Consider the following 19633-nt stretch of genomic DNA (forward strand, 5'->3'; position numbering starts at 1 on the left):
CCGCCCCCCTCTCTGCTATGGTAGATAGGCGACCGAATCCCCAACGTCGAATGCTAGTGAGGCCGTGGGTCCCTCCCCCCCCCCCCTCCCCCGCCCATCGCTGGAGGGGGAGGGAACTGCGATGAACCATCTTGTAAACCCGTTGATCGGGAATTTAAGGAGAGTTTGCAATCATCATGTATCATAATGCACCTCATAGCATGACTTATCATATAGTTGCATGGTGAAAAAACCCTCTAGGTTAACTTTGCAATATGTGCAAATCTGCTCATAAGTGAATGTTGCGAAGAAAATGGCATCCAACTAATGACTTGGTATTTTCCCGAGTCCTAAATGTCACAACCAACACCGAGGATGGATCTCAAATTTTCTGTCTTAGTTTTGGTATTTGAATCAAATGATAATTGTTCAGATTCAAAAAATGGTAGAACTGTAATTTAATTGCTTGGTGGTGATTCCGTTAATGAAAATTGATATATCGGGATAATATGTGGCCCTTAACCTCCAGTAAAATTATCAGGACTTTTGGAATCATATTTCATCTACATGCAATTCAGACCCAAATTTAGGGCAGAACTGAATTTGAATTAAATGATAGTCAAATACTTCTGAAAAATCTTGAAAATTTTCACAATAGTGTGAAATAGTATAATTGGAACATGTACCTACAGTTTTAAACCAACAAATGATTAACTAGCCCTTTAAAATCCAAGGAATGAAAGGAATACAAGAAATAGGAGAGAGGAGGAGGCAACCCAAACCAAACTGGGCTGAACCGGGTCTAGTCGGTCTCCCCCACCTATTTCTTTTTTTTTCTCTGTTTCGCAACAAAAGATATTTTTCTCTTTTCCTTTCCCCACTGAGCAATGGGGCCCGATGGGACCCACCAATCAGGTCACCTTCCATCTCATCAGAGAGTTTCCCTCCAGGTCGAGATTGGCATTGACACCCAGGGCACCAGCAGGCAACATGCAAGTTGTCTGGACGCAATCGTGGCATCTTCGGCGAGCTTCCCCTCTGCCTCCATGTCCCTGAGCTCCCCTCGGTCGATTTGGCCAGGTACTCTAGCCGATGTCGACGTCGTCCCCGGCTTCGGCGGACACCTCCACGGTCCCTTTGTCGCCACCTTCTTCCCCAAGCTCACCTCTGCTCGTCTGAGCCTTGAGCTTTGACGCATCCTCTCGGCCAAGATCACTTCTGCTCGTCTTCGACGACGCCTACTGTCGCACGCTCGGGATCCGCCGGCCGCCCCGAAGGCCAGAGCATGCAGCGCTGGCCATCGAACAACCGGATCACCTGTAGCTCCTGTAAGTCCACGACCTCAACGCCACGGAGGCCATAGCAGCGGAGCAGGACCCGAGCCGCCGCCTATGACCCCCATACACCGGCGACACGACAGCTAGCCATGTCCTCCCTGGCTCGGCGTCGCCCCGGCTCTGCCTCGGACGGTGCCTCGCCATCCTCTTCTCTTCGCAAATCGAGTGACGCAAGTTTCATTTTCAGACAACTTGCAAATAGCAAACATGGATTACTATTTATAAACATGCATTTCAAATGCAGGTATGCCTTCAGGTTCAGTCTGGAATTATCAATGCAAGTCTCAACCCAGAATTATTACAAAAGTGTGCAAGCACAACACTGAATGTTATAAACATTCCGAACAACATGTATGCAATTTACCATTCAACGTCACGCAACACGAACAAACCACACCGCTCCTTCCGGTTGACAGTACCCCATTCTTGTATCATGCCGCAGCTCGAGACTGATGTGCAGATAGGCTTTCCAAGTACTTATCCACGATGTCCAAACCACACATTTCCTTCACGTGTGTCATCGGTGCAGGGACGTCGAGCTGGAACGTGAGCTCTGAGCTTCCAAACTCCTTCCTTGCCGCTCGGATGGCCTCTCTCACCGCGCAATGGACCGACGCTGCGAGAACCACGGCAGGCTCCCCAGAGGCTGGCAGAGGCAGACTAGTTAAATCACTTTAACCAATGAAAAATTTCAGTTGGCAAAATAGTAAAACTATATTCATGTTGCTTCAGTTCAGGGGAAGCACAGTCCTACTACACACCTTTTGACGAAAGAACTCGGTTCTTATGGTACCCAGTGTTGAGCACCTCGACGTTGAACTGCTTCGGGATGGTGTCCACGCTCGGGATCTTGTAGACCCATGTGCTGTCACTCACAACCAGTCCATCGGCATTTGTTTCGTGTTCTTCGTTTATGAAGAAACCAATTCCTTGTATGAAGGAGCCTTCAATCTGTAACATGGATGGTAGAGATCAGATATGAATATATGATGCCATCATGTACTATAATGAAGAAAAACTCTGATCAGGGCTGCAATATAATGTACTCGCTCTGTTTCGATGTAAGGCATTATCAAATAATATCCATGTTCACTACTCCCTCCGTTCTTAAATATAAGTCTTTCTAGAGATTACACTATGGACTACATACGGATCAAAATGAGTGAATCTACACTCTAAAATGTGTCTATATACGTCCGTATGTAGTTTGTAGTGGAATCTCTAAAAAGACTTACATTTAGGAACGGAGGGAGTACAAAATGATAAAAGAAGAGCACAGCGCAGTGGAAAATATCTCAAACCTGGCCCAAGTCCACTGCAGGGTTCAAACTCTTTCCACAGTCATACACAAGGTCACTCCGTAGTAAAGTAATAGCTCCTGTAAGAACATCAATCTCCACCTGAATTTTCAGTAAAAAGTGAAAATGAAGTCAGAAAAGTATCACAATATCATACAGTAACTATTGAACTATGCTAGTGTGATTGACATTTAGCAGAACATTTTTGTACCTCACTTATAGCAGCTCCATAGTTCAGATAGGTGCTGGATTCTTGGCCAGGTACCCAGTATGCACTTGAGGACAAATTAACATTATCCGTAATGGCCTATTTGGGAAAGTGTGAGCACGTATAAAGATAAAAAATTCCACACACAAATATTTTACTCTTATGTAGCATAAAAATCCAGAGGGAAATAAAAAAATAACCTGAGCAATCAAAGCATCCCATGAAACAGCGCCACCGGATTGCTGCTTGAGCTTCTTCATGACTGGCTTTAATCTCTCAACCAGCATGTTGCAGGCCTCAAGGGTTGCTGCACAGCTAGATTCAGACGAAGTGCTGCCAGCAGTGAGTCCACCTTGAATCAAGTTCAGCGTGTCAGCCTGAAGAAGGCGCACTCTATCAAGAAGGTATTCAGATCCATCAGGCCATAACTGTCCCAACGCGAAAACGGTCATCTGCTGTACTTTGGTCCACAGTCCCTGCCCAACCTCAATACCTCCAACCTCAACCACAATGGAACCGTCGTTGAGCACAGAAACTCTTCCAGGAGCTGGCCTTGGTGCCACCTTGAAGATGAGGGGCGCACAAGAGATACCCCTCTTCCGCCACTTGTTGCAGTTGTTAAAATGCTTGATGGATTCAGCTCGATGCAAGTAGCTTGACGTCGTGAGTAATCTATTGAAGATAGAATGCAATGTGTACGTCGATGCTTCGCCTGCGCTTTCTGGATAGAACTGCACAAGACTGTCATAGGTGTGGAAATTCTTCTGCCTGACAGTATTAGCATCAAGCTTCAGCACTGAAGCGACATGCTCGATGATGGCTTCAGCAATAAAAGAGCCTTGCGTATCTCCAGGAGCACGCATTACTGACTTGGATGTGTTGTTTGTCTTACAGACCTTGATGTCAAACGAGAGAGCACCCCAGTTGTATTTCTTCAGGCCTGACATCATAGTGTCTGGCATTAGGGGGCTCGCATCTGGAGAAATCCCAGCGTTGATTAGAATGTCCAGGTGCAAGGCTGTGATTCTTCCATTGGACTTGAAACCAACAGTGTAATATGCTTTTATGGGGTGTCGACCCCCGATCATGATCATGTCAGTACTGCGGTTGAGATACATCCGCACCGGGCGGCGTAACTTGAAGGCACAAAGTGCAGCTGCCGTTGCTACCTGCAAAAGCATATATTGTTGGATCACTGAGTAGCAATAGCTGAAATGGTCAATGTTTCGGCTTTCTTGGAAGCTGAATGAATGGTAAAATGAAGCTCAAATGGGCAAACTTATGTTAGAAGCTATCACTAGAACTCCAATCTACCATACAAAATAGCAATTATTCATAAAATGCAATATCCAAAAAGTACTGTTAGATTCATTCAGTTGTAACACACAAGCTTTGAATTTGTTGCCACTCTGTTGGACTGTTGTTCAAAATTGTTTGATCTTACTTACAGTGTATGATCTGAATGCCTTCCCACCAAAGCCTCCTCCAACCCTTCTTGTAATGACACGCACATTGCTGAATGGAATGCCGAGGCACCTTGCTATGACACTCTGTGCAAGCTCAGGGTATTGTGATGAACTGTAGACCACAATAGTGTTATCTTCATCTGGAATCGCAAGTGCTGTTTGTGTTTCCATGTAGAAGTAGTACTGAGAGGCAAGTTTCACCTGCGACCATCGAGGTCATACATATTAATGCATGTTGAAAACAGAGACCATCGAAAATCAAATTTAAACGTTTGCGTTGTTAAGTATAAAAACTTCCATTCACTTTTGAGCAATGCAGGTGAGATGTCAGTATGAAAAGGTCTCACGGTGTGTAGAATTAACATACTTCTGTTGAGAGGATCTTGTGATCAGCTTCTGCCATGCCCTTCGAGAAATCACCAACTTGTTTTGGATACTTCCCAGGAGGAACTTCGAAATAACTATTGTTCTGTACTGCCTGTTCTACAGTTAAGATGGGTGGCTTCAAATCTTTTGTGTCATATTCAACAACGACCTGTTTGCCTGCCAAGTTGGCATATCTCTGAGTCTCTGCAATCTGAGGTAAAGTACACATTTTAGTGACATCAGTAATGAAGAAGTACAAAATAACAAACTTTTGTAATAAGTTTTTGATTCTTAGAGAAAATGGTAGCTAATGCTTACTTGTAACCAGGGGAAATTTTGCACTAATTATTAATTAGTTTAATTTTAAAATATTACTCATGGTGTTTAAATTAAATACATTCATATTATGATAAAATGTGACATCAATATAGTGTATTTTTTGCATATCCACTTGCGTTCACATTTAGTAAGCAATGTTTTAATGAAAGAAAAGAGATACAAGCTCACCGCAGAAAATTTCCATGAGCTTTTAATTAACCCAATCTAATACGGGTTTTCTTAGGGTATTTTACAAAAGAAATTTATGATATACATATATAGATATATTTTTTGGATGAACAACTGTGTGATATTAGGGTTTATTATTTTAATTTGTATGGATTTGCCCCTCCTAATTAAAAATTAATTCTTCCTTACATTCATAGACTTATTTTGCAGAGAGAAATAGTGAAGAAATCCCATTTATAAATTGACTTCATTATACAAGAATTTATTGTTGAGTAAACATTAAAAATATGAAAGATAAGTACCACGACACCAAGAGCTTGTCCAGCATACTCAGCAACTGGAGAACCAAAAAGTGGTTCATCCCCAAACATGAAGCTTGATCCAATATTTTGCCCTCCACTTGGAATATCCTTCGCGGAAACAACTGTGAGGACCTTCTCTGATGCTAAAGAAGGCTTGAATTTGATATTCTTGACATATGCAAGAGGCTGTGTGCTGTAAATAAACTCTCCATAGAGGCAATTCTTTGGAGCAGGAATATCATCTACATATACTGCCTCCCCTGCAGTACAGAAAAGAAATTCTATCAGCCTAAACATAATCATAAAGGAAGGATAATTTGGAGAGGAAAAGAATATGTAGAGCCCACTAATAATTTTGATGATGTAAGCTTATTAAACACATACCAGAAGCTTGAAGCTCAACTGCATACTTTTTAATCGGCTCACCAACTGGTTTATGATCATCACTGGAAACAGTGTCTCGACGTGAAGACAATGGAAGGTTACAGGGATCATCTGTATCTGAAGAACTAGCATAACCAATGCTTGCAGTTTTTCCAGGCCCTTTGATTCCTTTAGCAAATGGAGACAGGAAACTGAAGAGAAATGCAACAGCCACACTGATTCTGTATTCAGCATGTGATGTTCCTTCCATTGGTACAATTGTTTCTCTAAGTAACCGAACTGCTTCAAGCACAACAGATGGAGTGAGCACTTCTCCATTCAGGTGTTGTTCAACTTTTGTTGCTCTAATAGCATGTTCCGTCCCATAGGCACCAAAGGCCATGTGTAGGTTACTCAGCACAAGATCACCACATGATTTCTGGGAGACATGGCCCAACATAGCAGAGTTAATATATGAAACCGCATTGCCAAGAGGGCGCGGCGCTGCTCGGTAAGTTTCGAAGATCACCTTACTTTCTTTCTGAGAATCTGAAGCCCAATGTGGAATAAATATGCTCAGGAGCAATGTACTGGGATCACTAGGAGGCTGCTCCAGAAACTCTTCCAAAGTAACCTCTAGTGTTTCTGAATAAACCTGAAGACGAACAGTTGAAGCAGCACCGAGAAGTATGGTCACGATGTCCGAGGGAAAAGGGTATTTCTGTGCTAGAATTATGTTCCCACCAATGCTTGCCGTGTTACGGACAAACGGTGTGGCCACCTTGCTCATGTGCTCGGCGAGTTTTCTGAAAACTACACTTCCATTTGGAGATGATTTAGACCCGGCTTCTTGCTCAAGTATCTCGGTGGTCTTAGAAATTGGTGTAGCTGCTCCAATTTCAATGCCACCGTCTTTCTTACAAATAGCTGAAAGCTCTGGAATGTCACCGATGTCAATATACTTGTTATATAGATCCTGATCCTTGTATCCCTTTACACCAGAACTTGTGTTCGCGACAACCACTTTAACTGTGCAGTCACTGAACAAGCCAGAGTTGAGCAAATCATAATATTGCTCGATGCTTTTAGGATGATACCAACCCTCCCTGGAGACCGTAACATCCGAATCATCATTTAGATGATGAAGCGAAGATTTTATCTCGGATTTCAGGAAGTCTGGGAAAGTGCAGACTCCGCCGCCAAGAGTGTAATCTGGCAACTTGCTAACGTCGGCGTGCTTATCACCTTTCTTCCAGAATACATTGAGGCCCAAATCCTCCAGGTCAACATCTGAAGCAAAACTTTTGCATGCATCAACGATTGGACGGTAACCAGTACATCTACACATGTTGCCTGAGAAAGCCTTTTCTGCTTCGGACACCGTCAACTTTGAGAACCCTTTTTGTGGTTGAGGCTTCTTGGATTTGTCGGCATTGGCAAGAGAGGTGAAAATAGACATGCACATGCCAGGAGTGCAGAAGCCACACTGGGAAGCATGGAATCCAGACATCCTCTTCTGGATGGAATGGAAGCCATCTTTGGTATTTCCCAGGCCTTCGGTGGTGATGACTGAGCAGAGATTTATGTTGTAGAGCAGAGTCAGGCATGAACTCGCAGAGAATTCAGTGACCTCATCTTTTGTTGGATTGTAAGTTGCTATAAGGACTACACAAGCTCCACACCCACCTGCGATAGAGCACAATGGTACAGTTATTCATGGGATGCTATATCCACCTCTTATCGGGACAAAATAAACATAACATTGATCTGGAGGAACTGGCCGAACCGAAAGAACCAGGCCTTATGTGGAAACTGAAGAAATATAACCAAATTTACTGCTACTAATTTATCCCAATTTGGTTTGGATTCTTCTTCCACAATCTGAACGCCCAGGTAAACAAAAACAATGACAACAGTGAATCATCCGGATGGAAACGTATACACGATGAATGCCGATCCACAACCTATGGGCGGTATGAACCTTGTACTACCAGATTATATAAAATATTTGCATAGGAGTAAACACACTATTAGTACATGAACTTGCCAGGGGTGTTCAATTTAGTACGTCAGCTTGGAAACCGGTCAATTTCAGAAGTGAAACCTATTGATGCATAGCAAAGCATACGTGGAAATCATCCAGAAAAATCCAGAGGTGCAGAGACCCTCACCGCCCTTGTCGCGCAGGACCTGTGGTGCGCCAGCGGCATGTGAGGCCGCGTCCTCTCGCTTCACCCTCTGGATCGCCTCCGGCCATGGCTTGGGTCGGCGACGGAGAGGCGGGGCAAAGAAATGGTAAGAGATTGGAGAGCGAGGGGGGCGAGGACGCGATGGGAGACGGAAAGGGGCGACACGGTGGCTCGACGGAGATGCCGCCGGAATTGGGGAAGACGTGCGGCGGCAAAGCAGAACTAGGGATTGGAGGGCCGATTTGAGATTTTTTGGTACCGTGTTTACTCTCAGAGGTATGAGGGGCTCTTTTGCAAGATTACTGCGATTTTGTCAAATATCGCTATGGTTGTTGGGTCTGTTTTTAACGTAACATCACTAACAAATTATGTTAAAAAAACATCACTAACAAATTTACGCATTCCGTGTATTTTACTCTTTTCATAAACTTTTGCATCATTGCATTAGCATCCGCAGAGATTGTAATAATGATATTTGTGTCTAAACCAGGGATCCCGTGATCTTAAAAAAAACATATTTCATCGGGCTGGTGTAATCCACAAAAAAAAAATATGTACAAATCAAGCCGAATTTTGAATAGCTTTCCCTACATCTTTGTTGATCGAAATGCTATCATGTCAAGTGCTACCCGCCACTTATGTGATTTAATTGGATCCTTAGCTTAAGAGATACTACCCCTGTTTCAAAATAATTAAAGTTTTGGCTTTGTCCTAAGTCAAACTTATTTAAATTTGACCAAGTCTATAGGAAAATATATTAACATCCAGAGCACCAAATTAGTCTCATGAGATTGTTTTTGTACTACGTGTATTTGGTGTTGTAGATCTTGCCATATTTTTCTATTGAGTTGGTCAAACGTAGACAAGTTTAAATTAGGACAAAACTAGAACTTCAATTACAGACCTTTTATGTGTTTTGAGCCTATGAGGAGGAGGGGCAGTTACCAATGGCGCTAGCAAAAGCAAGTCGGGCGAGAAGGAGCTCAGTCTCAATTGCGTGGTTGCCATAAGTTCTAGCAGGCTTATCGAGCTAATGAATTGGTGGAGTGGAAGAAGTTGACTCGCGCTAGATTGGGAATATATTATCCAGGTGGAGCGAGCGAGGTGCAAAAATGCATGGTCCCACTCGATGTGGCTGGTGCTCCAAGCCGTATCATACTAGGTAGGTAGGAAGGAAGATGAATGTCGACCATAACAAGTTCTAGCTTGGCGGGCTCCTATACCAGGAAGTGGCGGAGCTACATTGGGGCCAGTCCATATCATGTTCCTCCTATCACTTAAGATTTTTTTTAGCTATACATTTACTCTTGAGCCTTTGACCAACAACCCACAGGCTATTTCCCCTTTTGTTTGACCCGCTCAACCCGCCTAACGTTGGGCTTCAAGCTCGGCCACTGATTCGATGACATCTCTGCATGGAGGTGACCCTATTTCACACATAGGTTGCTAGATAGCGACCTACGTGTACCCCCCCCCCCTCGCGTGCACCCCGTCATGTCTACAGGTTAGCCCATTCTAGTTTTTCTTTCCATCGATTTTGGGAAGTTCCTAGAACCTTAACTCAACCAGTTTGTTCTCGGTTTTTTCTTTCTTTTTTCATTTTTTCCTTTTCTTCTTCTTTTTTCTTTTCCTTTTTACAAATCCTCAAACTTATGATCAAAATCATTAAAATTTCAAATTCGTGAAGTTTTTTCAAATCAGCAAATACCTTTTAAAATTCACGAGCTTCACTGAAAATCATGCACAATTTTTTAAATCACAAACAATTTTCAAATTCATGATAGTTTTTTGAACTACGTGAACATTTTCAAAATTCGAGAATATTTTATTAATTTAAGAATTTTTTTGAAATTAGTAAACATTTTCAAAATATTAAAGCAAAAATTTAATTTCATGGTTGTCTTGAATTTCTTTACATTTGCTGAATTGATGAGATTTTTTTGAAATTTTTGAACAAGTGAAATTTCTAATATTTCGCAATCATTTTTTGAATTGGTGAACATTTTTTAAGTCCATGATTTTTTTATGAATTGCAAATATTTTATCAAAATTTGATTAAATCCATAAAAAAAAAATCAAATTTGTGTTTTTTTAGAAGAAGGAACATTTTTTGAATTTTGAAACGTTTCTTAAATTATTGACTTTTCATAAATTAGGAGGGATTTTTGAAGTTTACAACTTTTTCAAATATGGGAACAGTTTTTGGAACCCCAATTTTTCTAGAGAAGAAAAAAAAGAAACGAAAAAAAATGAAGAAACAAAAGAAAATGATAAGGAAAAACAGGGGCGCCCCATCCCGCCCATGGGTCGGCCCCAAAATCCGTTTGGGGGACGAGCGGCGCACTATGTGCGAAATAGGAGGTCCCTCCCTCAATCTGGCCTAATCTGAAATCGTTTCTGGTTCCTCCTTTCCGCCTACTCGCACTGCAAAAATGCTACACCTACGAAAGCTTTGTACGTAATTAACTTTCTCCACTAACTAAACTGCCCCCCCCCCCCCTTCCGAATTTCAGGGTGGGCACATGCCCCCAGTTAAAACCAACAAAAACATGCCAACTAAATACGTAAGCCTTCCCTTCGTAGGAGCAAAGCTCTTCGCGCTGTTCGTCCGAACCTTGCAGGGTATCAAATAGTTATAGTTTAACGGCATTTTACGAAAGTGCTCCGTCAGCCATACGTAAGCACTGCCGCATAGGAATTTTGGTGATGTGACAGAAAGGCGGGAAACGAGAGAATGAGAGGAAGAGGACTTCAAATCTGCAAAGCATCCGTAGGATTTCTACACAAAAACTTACAGATGGTGATGTTATTGTTGTACATGTTGTCTATATATAATGTATATTATCATCCGTGCATGCCACGAGAAAGGGACGTGCCATCTTTCCAACAATCAACCACCTAATAACTATCCAACTGTGGAGGGTTGACAACAAATGCGTATTCGCATAAAACGAAACAGTGTTGGTTATGACTCTGTGACAAGGACGGATGAGAAAGCAGGAACGTGAGCTGATAGCCTCCGTTTCAACTTTGTACTACTAAATCTACAACACTTATTTTAGAACGGCGGGACTATAAAGCAGATAACGTGCTCCAAATTTAATGATGTACGCTCGGACCACACCACATGCATGCATGTCGGCGCAAAATCACACAAGGCATAATTCAAGTGTGTACTCGACGACCGACAGTACAACGCTTGAGCGATGTCGGTCTGCTTTGCGGGGTGCAATTGGCAGCGTTCGTACGCTCCTAGAGCTAGCAAGAGAATGGCGGATCAAGAGCGAGCCGCGGACGAAATGGGGCGCCCCGTTTGAAGTTGCTCTAAGCTAGCATCCAGCATGCGTGCTGTGACCCCGTAACTGTACGCACCTTCGCCGCAGCCGAGCTTGGTGCCGGTGAAGGGCGTCCGGGTCCGGATGAACTCGAGCAGCGTGGTGCTGGGGTGCACGTCGCCGCCGGCCATCTCGTGCCGCCGCCCGTTGAGCGCGAACACCACCCTCTCCAGCCTCACAGGTCCCATCGCCGCTTCGCCACCGCTTGGTCGACTGGCTAGAAAGGGCTGATAGATGTATGAGTAGCAGTAGCTACTCTGCCTGGCAGGCTAGGACGTCAACGGCGATGCGTCAGTGTGTGTGATGGAGAAGGTGGTGGGCGAGCTGCTGCTACGCTATAGCGAGTGAGTTGAATGCTGGCTGCACCCCTCCGCGTGGCCTCCAGCGTCACCGACGGGGACGGACAGCGCGGCATGGCGGTGATCCGGTAGGTAGGTGCACCGTGCAGTGCGAGCGGTGCCGAAGCAGTGCTGTTCGGACACATTTTTTCTGCTGCGTGGATAACGATCCTTCCTTGATCGAGTTGTGTGGGCAGCAGCAAACAAAAGAAAATCGGTGGAGAATCCTTCCTCGGTTGACCCTCAAAATGGAAGCGGCAAGAGATACGATCTTGAGTTCCACTAGAAAAGGTTATCTGGTGTCCTTAGAAAAAAAAACGTTATCTGATATTCCACCGTCGTCTCTTCCTCTGATCCTCTCTCCATTTAGAAAAAGAGATTCTTCATCGACGTGGAGCAAGCAAAGCTTGCGACGTGGAGTCTGCATAGTCTCTTTCTGTGTCTGCCCGGGAAAAGAAAATTTGTCGCGTCGTCTATTTCGGATCAACCTTGATACGCGTGGATACTGTTGAGAGTATTGTAATTATTACGAAAGCTAGGATAGTGTAGGATATTATTCTATTTTGACTTGTACTCTAAAATAATCATGTACTCCTATATATATATATATATGCCCATGAGGCTTAAGCAATACAACGAACATTATACCAATCCCCCTCTCTCTTCTAACATGGTATCAGTTTCCGGGTTCTAAACCCTAGCCGCTTTCGCACCCGCATGCCGCTTCCGGGGCGGTCGGCCTCCATGACCGCCGTCGGGGGCCGTCGCCTGTACCTAGGGTTCGTCCGCCGGTCGTGTTGATCGGCTGCGCTAGAGAGTCTTTTTCCCGAGCCCTTGCTCAGGGTTTTTTCGCTCTCTCGCCGGCCGTTTTGATCGGCGTTTTTCTTTTTGGTTTTCCGATCTGTACTTGATCGGTTTGCGTCGCCCGCCGCCGCCGTCGACCCCTGTGCGCCTCTACTCCGACATCGGCGCGACCGACCGGCCTCTTCACCGACCCAGCGGCCTCGCGCGACAGGCGGCCCCTAACGGCCGCCGTCCGCGCATCTGCCCGCCCATCGTCCCGACCCGACGACCTCGCGCGATAGTCGGCCCCTCACGGCCGTCGTCGATCTACGCCGGCCATCACCGCCCTGTCCCCGAGTTCAGCGCGCCCCTCCGCCGATCGAGCAACAGGCTGCCGCTGCGTCGCCCTGTCGGGCCGCAGCGCCGCCGCCCCGTGGTTCTCCTCGTGGCTGCACCGATCTGCGCCGCTGCTGCGTCGCCCCTTCGGGCCGTAGTGCCGCGGCACGTGATCCCCGTCGCCGCCTTGAGGCCGTTCCCGTGGTTGCACCACATCGCGCGCTGCCGCTACGTCGCCCCTTCGGGCCGTAGTGCCGCGGCACCGAGGCCGTCCGCTCCAGGCCGTCCCCGAGGCTGCACCGACCCTCGCGCTGCCGCTGCATCGCCCCGTCGGGCTGTAGCGAGCGTGGCACGCGATCCCTGCAACCGCCCTGAGGTCTTCCCTGCCGTCGCCCCGACCTGCCCGCCGCCGTTGCGTCGCCCCTTCGGGCCTTAACGCTGCGGCCCGTGGTCCACCGCCGTCCACGCGCGTTGACTTCCAGATGATATGCGCCCCGCCGCCTCCCGTGGTGCGGGAACGTCGCCGTCCGCGCCGGTCTTCGTCACGCTGTCGGGTTCATTATCGCCTACTTCGAGCACCGCCACCGCGCTCCTTCTCTAGCCGCTGCCGCTGCTCTTCTTCCGCGGCTCCACGGCGACTACCTCGACACCGGCGACCCCTGACTCGACACCGACCACGGTGTTCTTCGCACGGCTACCTCGACTACGGCTACACCACCTACGCTCTCGGCTACCTCGACAAACGGCACAAAGGGCTACCGCCTTGCTTGAGCAACCTCGTCCGTTTCCACTCCAGCCACGACTCCGCGATGCATCGACCGTTACGACTGGGGGGGGGGGGGTCCGTCGGCTTTCCTTCGGATTATTCTCCAGTCTCACCGTCTGCGTCGCTACCGTTGTGACTACGGGGGGATGTTGAGTATTGTGATTATTAGGAAAGCTAGGATAGCGTAGGATATTATTCTACCTTGACTTGTACTCCAAGATGATCATGTACTCCTATATATATGCCCACGAGGCTCAAGCAATACAACGAACATTACACCAATCCCTCTCTCCGTTCTAACAGATACCATAGGAGGTCGTCAACTTTGACTCTCAATCGGTGAAGTAATACTCGCGGCTGAAGGTATAACCTAGCTATAGGCCGGAATCGTCGGATCGTCACTAACAACTTCTTCCTCCCCTACGCGTTCTTGTCGATGAGATTAGATCTATCCTTCATATTCATAGTGGTTCTAGACGTGATCATATAGCATTTTTTTTGATTGTGTAGTACATTCCCTACAATCCGAGGTTGAGCTCTCACACGTGCGTCACGCCCCTCGTTACCCCCGCCCTCCACATAGACCGCACAGACACACCTGTCACACACGTGGTTGCCCCGGTCCTTTGTAACATGGGCCATGTTGCAAATCCTAGATGAGCTCCCACAGGAACGAACATGTCATGCACGCGATGCGGCGAACGGCACGACAAAAATCAGTCCCTAGTCTTTTCCTTAGACCTAAATAAAGTTTGGGCTACGAGCAACTACAACTCAATCAAACCTTTGCGTACCTCGCATCTGAATGTGATATGTGTTACATCAGTAAGACCTACTAAGTTTTTAAAAGGAATTATGTTGCACGATCATGCTGATATAGACATGAAATATCGTCGTCAACATAATGATCTTAGTGTCAGATCGGCCGGTCTCCAACAAACTAAAACACCAATTTCCTTGTACTCTAGTGCTCGTAAACATAATAAACATTAAATAGACGTACGTCTTTGGATCATCAAAATGATGATGTACGCTCGGACTAAAACGCATGTCGAAGTCACACAAGGCATAATTCTAGTGTGTACTCGCTTTCCTTTTTTGAAACTTTCAACGGGGGAAGAGAGCCCTCATGCCTCACCTGAATTTCGTTTCAAAGGTCGCGCAAACGCAAGAAAGAAAATCTGGTAGTTCTTGGCCGTAGGGTGAAATCGGAGAGAAAATTAGTACTCCCTCCGTAAAAAAATATAAGATTTTTCTTTATATAGGGAGTAGTTATTACACCCTCGGAATCGGAACCAGGACAAAGGGTTTGAGCTCAAGTGGAAGCTCTGAATTGTGCACTCATGATTGGCAGTACGTATACTACACTCAAGCGATTTTTTTTTGAAAGCATACACTCAAGCGATGTTGCTCTCAAGAGAGAAAAGAAAGAATCTTCTTCACGTAGGTTCCTAGCTAGAGGAAGCCAGCAAGAGAATGGCGGATCACGAGCCGGGGAATGCACTGCATGCGTACTATGGTATGATGAGCATACGTACCTTCGCCGCAGCCGAGCTTGGTGCCGGTGAAGGGCGTCCGGGTCCGGATGAACTCGAGCAGCGTGGTCCCGGGGTGCACGTCGGCGCCGGCCACCTCGTACCGCCCCCCGTTCAGCGCGAACACCACCTTCTCCAGCCTCGTCGACCCCATCGATCGCCACTTGGCCAGTCGCCGCCGCTCGGTCCACCTCGGTGAGCGAGCGAGCGAGCTAACCAGAAATGGTGGATTGAGATGTCTACTATATGAGGAGCTACTCAGCCTGGCTGGCAAGGACGACGCGCACTGGGATGGAGAACGTGGTGGGCGAGCTGCTGCTGGCAGCTAAGCTATAGGGAGGGAGTTGGATGAATGCTGGTCGTCGGCCTCGATCTGTTGCCTCTTTAATTGCGTGACGGCGAGTGGTTAGCTGCCCCGGCGACTCGGAGCGCGGGGAGGAGATCGGGCCAGCGTCACCCGACGGGGACAGCCACGATATGGGCAGCGATCTGATAGGTCCGCGGACGTGCACGCACGTGCAGTGGGATGTAACGGCTGAAGCTATTGCTAGACACGAAAACGTCCCAACACATTATGTTGCCTTCATGTTCGTGTAAAAATTGAGGCGAAAGAGATATGATCCTAACTCCCGTCCCGATCAACCTGCTATCCCGCCTGCGTCTCTTCTTCTTCTGTCCGTTGTCACTCTCAAACTGAAGAAACTAGATGATTCCCTGCGCGTTGCTACGAAAATATTACAAGACATGTAGGTATACAATGTTATTTCTGCATCTTAGCGTTTCTTTTGTTATTTCTGCAGACTCGAGAGGGGATCACAGTCACAGCGTCGACCGACGGTGACAGCACGGTACGGGCGGCGATCCAATCTGGTAGGTGCACGGACGTCCACGTCCAGCTACCAAAGCTACGCTGTTTTAGACACGAAAACGTCCCCACATTTTTCTGTTGCGTGCGTGGATAACGATCCTTCCTGTTCCAGAAGATGGGTCCAGAATCTGTGAATTAAAATGGATTCTGGAAGAGATACGATCCTGAGTTCCTGACTGACGCTTGTTAGAAAACATTATCTGCTGTTCCACCGTCTCTTCTCCGTTTTAAAAATGAGATTCGTCGTCGACGTACGTGGAGCACAGCAAAGCTTGCTGCGTGGAGCCCGTCTGCATCGTCTCTCTGTCTGGTCTCCGGCCCCGCGAAAAGAAAAATCCCGTCATCTGTCTCAAACAGAAGCGAGCGAGCGAGCAAGCGGAGGCATGGGTCCGGTGGGTGTGCGGTCTCCTCCCTGCACTCTATCCTTATGAGCAGCGGATACTCATTTCTATGCACACACACGTATACTTCGAGAGACTGAGCCGACATATAAATATCATTTTGTGATTGACGAAGTCATCAACAGCGCCTCTTATTCTATTATCCAGCCTCAGTCGCTCGTTCCTCATCCCAAGCGCGTCTCTCACCCTCAAGCCGTGTTGCTCCGAGTTGGAGATGATGGCGCTACAACACCGCCTGTGCTGCCAAGGGGAGAACAAGCTAGTGCTGCAAGCTTGGCCACGTTTTGCGGTGGAGGCAATTGCCGAATTCTGCAAGTGTTGGCCACCAGAGAACAAGCTGCACAATATCAACCACCGGTGGCCTACCGCAAGGCCCCGCCACAACATCCCCTATGTTACGAACTGCCACAATGTCTCATGTGCAGTGAGTTAATGTTGTGGAGGGGCATCATCATGCTGCGAAAATGATGTTGAGGAGGAAGATCGAATAATGAGGGTATGTTGCGGTGACAGCATCGCTCGTCTTGCAAAAGTCTGCTTGCAAACCTCTTAGCTCAAAATGGCTCATGTTGAAAACACTCGTCTTGCAAACCTTCGAGTGCAACATTGTTCATGTGCATATTTTTTAGCGCAACATGTCTTTGTTGTAAAAACAGGTCAGCTGGAAGATGCAGCCCAAATTGGATGTCCGTCGTGCGGTGGACCCGATCCGTGCATAAGCCGGCCAACACTTAGTAGTCGGCTTAGAAGTTGGCTAAAAAAAAATAGTAGTCGGCTTAGATAATCAACTTCACTCTAAGGATGCATGACGTAAAAAAAGGGGTGACATAGCCCAACCCAATGACGTATAGTCGCTCTGAGCAGGCTACGGCTATGTGGCTCGGCAGAAGACCTCCTTGCGTTGAGGAACTCTTGCCAAAGAATTGTAACTCTACCTTGATGGAATAAACATCTATTGATCTCGCAAAAAAAATCTATTGATCTCGCAAAAAAAAAATCAACTTTACTCTAAGGACACATGACGTAAAAAAAGGGGTGACATTTTCATGTGTATATCGTAGCATTTTTAAGGGGTGTCCAACTATACATCGTACTTTTTTTATTATTATTTTCGAGCATTAAGCAAATTTTTTTGAGACATTTTTGAACATTAAACATGGTATTTTATTTGTCCACGGGCCAAAGTTTGTATGGATTCGTAGACCTGGCCATGGCCTCACAAGTGACAACAACGGCCCACAGCCCACTTGGGGCGTTAAAACCCCAGGCAACTCTGTGCTCCTTCATCTTGTGCGGCGGCTGATTCGGCAGTTGTGGGCGCCGTCGTCACCTGTTGGACGGGATGCGTCGGAGGATCGCCGGAAAGGCTGCGGCCACCGGTGACGGCGGAGTAGACCGCCTAGGCGCGCTCCCGGACGAGATCCTCCAGCATGCGCTGTCGTTCCTGCCGTCGCGCGACGCCGTGCGCACCTGCGTGCTCGCCCGCCGCTGGCGCCACCTGTGGAAGTCCGCCCCGGCCCTGCGGGTCACCGACGTCGACGCCTTCAGGAGCGCCCGCCACGTCAACGGCTTCGTGAACCACCTCATCGTCCTCCGCGACCGGACGCCCCTCCGCGAGCGCGAGATCGCCGTCTATAAGGAATACGACGGCGGTGGGTACTACGACAGCAACGGAGATCGCCTCGAGCACTCCCAGTACATCGATCTGTGGGTCAGGTACGCCTTGTCATGCCATGCGCGTCTGCTTCGGATCAGTGACCATGACCCCAATGATCTTGACGCCGGATACTACGATTATAAAATACGGAGTGTTATGCTTGACGTTCCCATCTTGTCCGGGCATCTTACCACTTTGGAACTCGACGGGGTGGTGCTTTCGAGCGAATGCTCCCCACCCTCTAGATTTCTCCAGCTGCCCAAACCTGGAGACTCTAAAGATGAACCGCTGCTCCATCCTATTCTTGGGAGGCGACCGTTCCATGAATATATCGTCGCAATCTGTGCGATGTCTGAGCATTACACGCTGTGATTTTGATCACTTTGTCCGGGCACGTGCCCTCATTTCTATCCCAACCCTCGTGCACCTGGACCTGGAGCTGACCGAGGACTGTGGCTTGGTTCCTGCGTTTGAGAGCATGATGCCGTCGTTGCTAACAACATCTATCAAGCTTGACCGCAGTTGCAACAAGGACGACATGGGTTGCTCATTGCTTCTTGGATGCCTCTCACATTCCTCTAATCTAGACCTCATGGCCGGGCCTCAAGCGGTATACATATATGTTTTTATCCACTTAAATTCTAGCTAGTCTCATTTGACATGCTCATCCCATATGTGTTGTGCTTGTGCTTGCCCAGTTTGCTTTCAGGACAGCTTTAAAACGGTGCACCACATTTAGCAAGCTCAAAATCTTGTCACTCAATGAATGGTGTGTGGAACCTGATTTTGGACCACTACATTACTTTCTACGTTGGTCACCAAATCTTGAGAAGCTCAACATCCATCTATCTAAGGTATATTTGGTATGTTTTGCAATTATAAAATATTTTGTGCTGTTAAAGTTACAATTGCATAGTTCATTTATTTGGTAAACTACATAGCCATATCGACATGTTGAAGAAACAGAGGGATGCTACGATTCGGCGGAACCATTTTTGGCATCAAAGCAATTCAGGGTTGTCGAGATCAAATGTCGAGCAAAAGATAAGCTTGTTCACAAAATTTTGAAGGTCCTGAGTTCCTGTGGAGTACCTGCTGAGCAAATCAACATCAAGAAAATAAATTGATCTTCCCACGATAAAGTCAAATTATAGGTCTTCCTAGATATTTAAGTTTTTGCATTCCCATACCATGTATGTGTGAAGTTTAGTAATGCTTCGTTTAAATTAATTGGACAACTAAATGTGTAAATGATAAGCATCAAGGATAAAAAATGCTCTTTAGATAGTACGTGAAATTATCAGTCTTGGTGATATTTTAAAATTCCGCAATCCTACACTACAAGAATCTGGTTTTATGACGAGTTGCGTAACTTTGCCGAGTTCGTTCTATCGGGAACTTGGCAAACTTTTGTCTGCCGAGTTTGATTCAAAATTGAACTCAGCTGTGATAAGCAACTCGGCAAAGCTTTGACTTTGCCTAGTTCAAATGGTAAAGGACTCACAAACAAAAATAACTCGGCAGAATCTCAAGTTTATCGAGTTCCAGGCTAAAAAGCCCGGTAAAGTATGATAGATGGGTCCTGTTGTAGAGCAGGCG

At 46.6% G+C, this 19633-nt stretch overlaps 2 protein-coding genes across 4 annotated transcripts; one reads left to right on the forward strand and one right to left on the reverse strand.

Moving 5' to 3' along the window:
• Positions 1 to 1515: 1515 nt before the first annotated feature.
• LOC123166649 (putative aldehyde oxidase-like protein) lies at positions 1516 to 15458 on the reverse strand. 2 transcript variants are annotated; one of them, XM_044584450.1, is made up of 10 exons: positions 15112 to 15458; positions 5848 to 7512; positions 5464 to 5723; positions 4656 to 4865; positions 4271 to 4489; positions 3023 to 3991; positions 2826 to 2921; positions 2618 to 2716; positions 2078 to 2267; positions 1516 to 1962 (listed from the first exon to the last, which is right to left on the reverse strand). In XM_044584450.1, the coding sequence occupies exons 1-10, from the start codon at positions 15260 to 15262 to the stop codon at positions 1748 to 1750; spliced, it is 4074 nt and encodes a 1357-aa protein (XP_044440385.1). In that variant the 5' UTR covers positions 15263 to 15458; the 3' UTR covers positions 1516 to 1747. The 2 variants fall into 2 exon arrangements, with proteins under 2 accessions (XP_044440385.1, XP_044440386.1); XM_044584451.1 differs by lacking the exon at positions 15112 to 15458 and adding an exon at positions 11388 to 11636.
• Positions 15459 to 17681: 2223 nt separating this feature from the next.
• Positions 17682 to 19324, forward strand: LOC123166650 (FBD-associated F-box protein At5g56370-like). Of its 2 annotated transcripts, XM_044584452.1 has the most exons (3): positions 17682 to 18644; positions 18733 to 18888; positions 18976 to 19324. In XM_044584452.1, exons 1-3 carry the CDS (start codon positions 18111 to 18113, stop codon positions 19159 to 19161), a joined length of 876 nt encoding a protein of 291 aa, XP_044440387.1. In that variant the 5' UTR covers positions 17682 to 18110; the 3' UTR covers positions 19162 to 19324. The 2 variants fall into 2 exon arrangements, with proteins under 2 accessions (XP_044440387.1, XP_044440388.1); XM_044584453.1 differs by having other exon boundaries at positions 17682 to 18888.
• Positions 19325 to 19633: the final 309 nt, after the last annotated feature.

Source organism: Triticum aestivum, chromosome 7D (assembly GCF_018294505.1).
Source record: "Triticum aestivum cultivar Chinese Spring chromosome 7D, IWGSC CS RefSeq v2.1, whole genome shotgun sequence".
Taxonomy (NCBI): Eukaryota; Viridiplantae; Streptophyta; class Magnoliopsida; order Poales; family Poaceae; genus Triticum; species Triticum aestivum.

Excerpts from the sequence above, each read along its gene's own strand:
- LOC123166649 (XM_044584450.1), bottom strand. The coding sequence starts at position 15,262 with ATGGGGTCGACGAGGCTGGAGAAGGTGGTGTTCGCGCTGAACGGGGGG. Across the intron at positions 5,724-5,847 it reads AGTTGAGCTTCAAGCTTCTG|GGGAGGCAGTATATGTAGAT; the intron begins GTATGTGTTTAA and ends TCTGTACTGCAG. Across the intron at positions 4,490-4,655 it reads ACAAGATCCTCTCAACAGAA|GTGAAACTTGCCTCTCAGTA; the intron begins GTATGTTAATTC and ends CGATGGTCGCAG.
- LOC123166650 (XM_044584452.1), top strand. The coding sequence starts at position 18,111 with ATGCGCGTCTGCTTCGGATCAGTGACCATGACCCCAATGATCTTGACG. Across the intron at positions 18,645-18,732 it reads TCATGGCCGGGCCTCAAGCG|TTTGCTTTCAGGACAGCTTT; the intron begins GTATACATATAT and ends GTGCTTGCCCAG. Across the intron at positions 18,889-18,975 it reads TCAACATCCATCTATCTAAG|CCATATCGACATGTTGAAGA; the intron begins GTATATTTGGTA and ends TAAACTACATAG.